This window comes from Ochlerotatus camptorhynchus, unplaced genomic scaffold, assembly GCF_037179485.1.
Source record: "Ochlerotatus camptorhynchus isolate MF236.1 unplaced genomic scaffold, CSIRO-AGI_Acam_v1.1 ptg000090l, whole genome shotgun sequence".
Taxonomy (NCBI): Eukaryota; Metazoa; Arthropoda; class Insecta; order Diptera; family Culicidae; genus Ochlerotatus; species Ochlerotatus camptorhynchus.
In genome coordinates, this window is record NW_027040580.1 from 670,001 (window position 1) to 676,088 (window position 6,088).

General features: G+C 43.2%; 1 protein-coding gene across 1 annotated transcript; it reads left to right on the forward strand.

Moving 5' to 3' along the window:
• Positions 1 to 541: 541 nt before the first annotated feature.
• On the forward strand, positions 542 to 1,295 carry LOC135698570 (zinc finger protein 311-like). The gene is made up of 3 exons (XM_065218616.1): positions 542 to 608; positions 675 to 816; positions 875 to 1,295. Exons 1-3 carry the CDS (start codon positions 542 to 544, stop codon positions 1,293 to 1,295), a joined length of 630 nt encoding a protein of 209 aa, XP_065074688.1.
• The last annotated feature ends 4,793 nt before the right edge of the window (positions 1,296 to 6,088 follow it).

Genomic DNA, 6,088 nt, shown 5'->3' on the forward strand with positions numbered 1-6,088 from the left:
TTTATTATACAAATAAGGCTCATGATTCCCCTTAAAAAAATCCAATCAAAATTCAATTTACTCTCTCTCTCTCTCTCTCTCTCTATCTACACAGCAAAAAAAGTTGTTGAATATTACATCGAAACTGCTGCAACCAGGTCAATCCATCGGTTGTGTTATATCACATTGTACGATGTATATCGATTTTGCGAACAAAATTACATCCATTGATGTAATATTGTATCTACTTTTTGCTATTACATCATTATTTCATACATCAGCTTGAATTACGTTGATCGATATTACATTTTTTTTTTTGCTGTGTATCTCTTTGAAGTATTTTCATTGGCCGTGCGAAAGAAGAAAATCGATTTTACGCTGATTCGATTTTCTTCATTTTTCGCTTATCGCTCGGATTGAGATCGCCCAATACTAGCTCATGACTAAAAAGAAAAACTCGGTCGGAAGTAGGAGGGTATAACGTAGAATATTAGTTGCCCATGTTCAAAATTCAAATTGAACACTGAATGATAATCATTTCGTCATTTGTTGCATTTTCAAAATGCCGAAGAATTACCTCTCGTCACGATACAACCAAGCAATTCACCTGCGCAATAATTACTGGGATGGTAAGTGTAGCTTGATAAATAATCTCGATGAACATAATTCGTTCCTAAAGGTTTCATTCCTTCCAGGAATGTTTTGCACTTTGTTCTGGTCTCCGTTCGAAAGAGACATCCCAGAAACACGCCCAAAAAAAAGCGGACACGGTCTAGTCTCCGCTGATAGCAATGCACCCGAAGAGGACGATGGGCTTGATCCAGTGCAAATAACATTGTAAGTTTATTGTGCTTCATGGCAAATTTAGAAATATATTTGAAAGAACCCATTTCAGTCACAACGATTGGATAATTTCGGAGTATCCTACTACAGTGATTGATCAAGACAGTTCCGCACGTTCGAGCACTCCGAATACCAGCCGCACAGAAACGGCTTATTCATCAAATCCGGAACCTGACAGTCCACAAGCCCTGTACAAGTGCGAAAAATGTTCCAAACGCTTCCGAAATCCTCGCCAGCTACGCAGTCACTGGATCACACATTCCGAGGAACGATTGCACACCTGTGATTGCGGTAAGAGTTTCAAAACGCGTGTATATTTGGGAATTCATCGCCGCAAGGCCGGCCATCACAATTGGACCATAAAATGCCTCAAGTGTGGTAAACCGTTTGCCAGGTCCAGTCACATGGCTCGACATGGTGCGGTGGCTTGCGAGAAGTTTTTGGCGAAACGGAGCAAGACTTTGCAATCGTAGATCCCGTTCCATGTTTACTTTGATTATTGGTGAGTACGATCCGTGTCATTTGTGTTACACTTTTAACATGTTACTAGCATCTGTAAATACACATTAATCCGCAATATTCAGGATAGTATGCACTCAAATAACTTATCACATCTAAAGGAAAAAATCAATGTGTATTTCACCATAGCTTTTCTGTGACCACATAACTGCAAATTTCACCACAAATGCTCACGAAAATTATGAGGCCAATGGAATTTATATGAAAAATCTTTGTTTTTTTATTAGAGTGACTTATAGCCAGTGGCTGGTACAAACCACTTAAAAAAGGAAAAGAGGGCTTCAGAGAGCGGCCTTCATAATGTGTAAAGGGTACAATTGTATTAAACTGAGTTGGTTCAGTTGGCAGATAGTCAGATAGCTTGCGGTGTGTCCTTTGTCATAATCCATTGTCGTCGCTTGGTCTTGTGTCCGATTATTGTGGTCATTCTATTTTTATGTGTAGTAATTTCCGTGTTCAGTTCCATTGTTTCGCTCTGCGTGATTTTCGTGCCATCATCCGTCCATTTTTGTGTCCTTATTCGTGCGTCATCTTAATATCGTCGTTGTCCGTTTTCGTTGCTTGGGTCATTATTCATAAATAAAATTTGGTTGATCAATCCTGTCTCCCGCAAAAAGGAGAAGAGCGCTGAAGTGCTAGAGGGGTCCCTGACGCTTCCTGCGATCCCGTATTGTATGCGTGGTCCGTAGTACTGAGGGCATTTGCATAGGAAATGCTCCACTGTTGTGATAGGCTTTGGTGTGACCGGTTCTCAGCCGGGATAGAATTACTGTGTTCAAGCGGATCATCCCATCTTCTGGTGTCCCCTTTAATCTTCCGGATAAAAAGATCTTGAGATCGGAGCCATTCATTTGTCCAGCAATTTCATACTGTACTCACGATCCACCGCTTGATGTCTTGAGCCGGGACCTTTTGGGTATAGAGGTTTGCCTGTCTTCGGGATGCCGCCAGATAGTCGGCTTCCTCGTTTCCTCTGATCCCGCAGTGTCCAGGGATCCTGATGAAAGTTGTTCCTTTATGAGCGAGCTTCTGGATAGCCTGGATCCAAGGGTGCTTGGCTGTATCGGACTGAAGAGCTATCAATGGCCGAAGCAGAAAATATGGCGACAGGTTTGTTGGTGGGCGACGTGGCGGCTACTAATATGGCGGCAGCTTCAGCAGAGAAAACGCTGCAAGGGTCCGGAAGTCGGTAGAAGGTGCGTAACTTCGGATCGGATATCCCAATACCTACCCTTCCGCCAATTCGGGATCCGTCAGTGTATTGTGCTTGGTGATTTGGGTACTTGATTCGTTGTAGTTTGGCCATCGATCTCACTAGTGCGGGGGAGTTGGTTCCCGCCCGGAATCTATTCTTTATCGCTATGTCTATAGAAAGTCCGGGTTTGTTCACCTCTATAAAGAGGGACACTTCATCACTTGTTCCAGTTGTCTTCTCTGCTAAGCCAACTGCCCTCTTGCAAACGGTACCAACGATGAATTTGTCCACACGCTGCCAGCCTGGGGGTGGAGGGAAGGAGACCTGATGTGATTCTAATGGTCTGATACTATTATAGTACATACATCATCCTGTATGCAGCTAGGCCAGTCAGTTCCATACCGTATGTTAATCTTGAATCGACTACCAATTCAGCCACGCGCATCCGGACAGCATGGTTGTTCGCTAGATGCCTTCTGGCTAATGTTCGCAGCAGGTCGATTCTCGTTTGGCAATTACCTTTCACTTCGTTGAAATGGTCTCCAAAGTTTAAATGCAGATCCAGGCGTATACCGAGGACGCGGATGGACTTCTTATATGGCATGATCCTTCCGTCGACGCTTATAGGAGAGCGGAGCACCTGGTGATTGATCGGGCAAATGTGGGTGTACGCGAATTTCTCTTGGAATCCGACGGATTTGGTCCTGCGTAGAACTGCGTTTCTGGCCGCGTTTAGTTTTCTGAGAAGGGCCTTCACTGTGGATCCGACCGCCACCAAGACGAAGATGTATATTTCTTTGGGTAAGCAGTGGAACACTCCGGTCATTCGTATTAGAAACAGCGTGACTGCGATCACAGGACCTTGCGGAACGTCAGTCTGCGAATCCTCTTGATCTATGGTTTCCGATGCATGCCTGGAAAGTACGATGTCGGAGGAAATTCTTCTAAAAGTGAAGAACGTGGCCCGACAGACCCCAGTCCGTGAGTTGAACAAGAATGTCGGGTGTCCATGACCTATAAGCCTTAGAGATGTCTAGCGTAACGAGTTCACCATGCTAGTCAGAATCCCTCGCGTCTCGAAGTACCTGCTTCAGAGTGGCGAAGTTGGTCCCAGTGCCGAGTCCAGGACGGAAAGCGGTGGTCAATGTAGCCGTTACTCTTCAAGTAGAGCACGAGCCTACGGTTGACCATTCTCTACAGCACCTTAATGATGCAGCTTGTCAAAGATATCGGTCGGAAGTCCTTCGGCTCGCTGAGGTGCACTGCTTCGGGATCGAGACGACTACCCAGACAACCAGAATGCACGTATATTCAAAGTTGTTTTCGTGATATACAAACATATATACAAACAAACAATTCGTATATAATGCAAAGAAATGGCTTATACGTACAAAAGTGGAGGCCATATACGTGCATATTTTAATTTAATTTTAAACGAGTTGATTTAACATCATATACGATTTAATCTGTAATAACAAATTCATTTTGAAAAGTCTTACGATGTAATCCGATTTAATTTGTGATACAGTACGATGGAAAAATGAGTCATCGCATATTGGTCGGAAATTTGCATTCTATACGATTTAACTTAAACATAATGCGAGGTATGCCATTCTTATATGCGATTTTGACTAAAACTGTAGCAATTTACGATACTGTCTGTACATTATTATACGACTTCTGGTTGTCTGGGTAGGCTGTGTCTCCAGTCCTCTGGAATGGAATTTTCCAGCCATTCTCTATTGAGAAGTCTGAGGAGTGTGGTCTTGCATTCCGGTGATGGGTTTTTTTTTTAGCATGGGGTACCCGACATCATCTGGGCCAGCCGATTTCCCGGTAGCCTTGGATAGAGCTAGGTCGAGTTCCTGTGGCATGATAGGCCGATTAAACTCAAACGGCAGTTCATCCTCTGGGGTGTAGATACTGTCCAAAGAGTGCGTTTTTTGTACGACGAAAGCGGTCAGCGTACCCGTCAATGGCCGAGAGAGGGGTACAAAGTTCAGGCAAAGCATGGGCGATCTTATCAGGGTATCTAGTGCAGGTACCATCTACCCGGATGGCCATTCCGCGGGATTTCCGTTTGCCACTTAATGCGTTGACCTTACCCCACAGGTCAGTGGCCGTCTGGCCAGCATTAATGCTGTCCAGAAATTGCTCCCAGCTTGAACTCTTGGCAGACCGGAGAGGTTGTCGGCACTCGTTGCGTTTTGCTCTGTAGGTGGCCATGGCCGCTTCTTTCGACGAATGGTCCGTAGGCAGCCCTAAGAGCCTTCCTTCTGGCTTTAACTGCTGCTTTGGTCTCTGGGAACCATCATGGTAGAGAATTAGATCCCGGGTTGGGACTAGTTCGTGGAATTGATGGAAGTGCCGCTTGATGGATGGAGCTAATGAAGTCTTGGATACTGTCCGGTGTTGAATTGGACCATGCGGCGTTGACGGAAAGAGGGACCAGTCAGCCTGGTCATATTTTCAACACCAAATTTAGCAAAACCAGCTACATAAAATTTCATCGAAAATTGTTTTCATTTGATTTCATTTGTATAAAATGGTCTATTTGTTATGTATTTAATAATGATTGTAAAATTTAATAGGTCAATTAAGTAGACAATGACAGCTGTTGCTACCACGATTAACAATCAAAAGGCTATGTTTATACACAAGCATTAATCGATTTCATTGCATTTAAGACGCATAACCATTTTGCCCCATAGGGGTTTGCACTTTTGCGGTACCAAAAAAAAGATTCGAGATGATATTTTGAAAAAATCGTAAACAATTTTTGACGAGATTTGCATTACATTGCCGATTTATGAAGGGGATGTTATTAACTTGCAGTACGGTGTACAAACTCCTATAAATATCCACTATTTGGCATATACATAGAGAACGTACATTTGTTAAAGTGGCACTCTTGCCCCACCAGACCCTAGGTACCTGTTAAGGTTTTGACAACAGTAACATATATTGCACCAGTTCAAACATCTCTGGTTGTTAGTTCAGATATTAGAGTAGCGATGATTGTGTTATTGACAAGCACACCTGCAAGAGGCATTGCACGTGAGTTTGTCATTCTACTTTTACTCAAAGTAGCAAGAGTTGGGTTCACGAAAGATGGGCCATTTTGCATTAGGCCCAGAGGGTAGTTTGCAAAAAGCCAAGGGGTAATAGATTCTAACATTGGTAAAGTCCTAACTAACTTAACCAAAATCTTCTTTATTTTGCCATAATCGAATCGAGTGACTAATGCATTTCTATGGTCGTCTATGTCATTCTCTGTCGAGTGTTATATCGAAGAAACATATCAAGAAGACCGGCAACTCTTCCATTTTCTCATACGACCGCCATAGAGATTAGTGACGTTTAACGCACGCATACAAGCGGGTGCATCGCTGTGTAAAATTGTTTATTATTTTCCTGTGGCTAATTATGAATTTTCATCGGATTTTCACTAACACTCTCATATATCGCACTAATACCACCAACTAACCGACATGAATGATCATACAAATTACAAAGAAATTTCTGATCAAAGCGCAAAACTGACATCTGCCG

Bases quoted from the DNA above. Each gene is read 5' to 3' on its own strand.
- LOC135698570 (XM_065218616.1), top strand. From the start codon at position 542: ATGCCGAAGAATTACCTCTCGTCACGATACAACCAAGCAATTCACCTG. The intron at 609-674 runs GTAAGTGTAGCT...CATTCCTTCCAG, and splicing joins GCGCAATAATTACTGGGATG to GAATGTTTTGCACTTTGTTC. The intron at 817-874 runs GTAAGTTTATTG...AACCCATTTCAG, and splicing joins GATCCAGTGCAAATAACATT to TCACAACGATTGGATAATTT.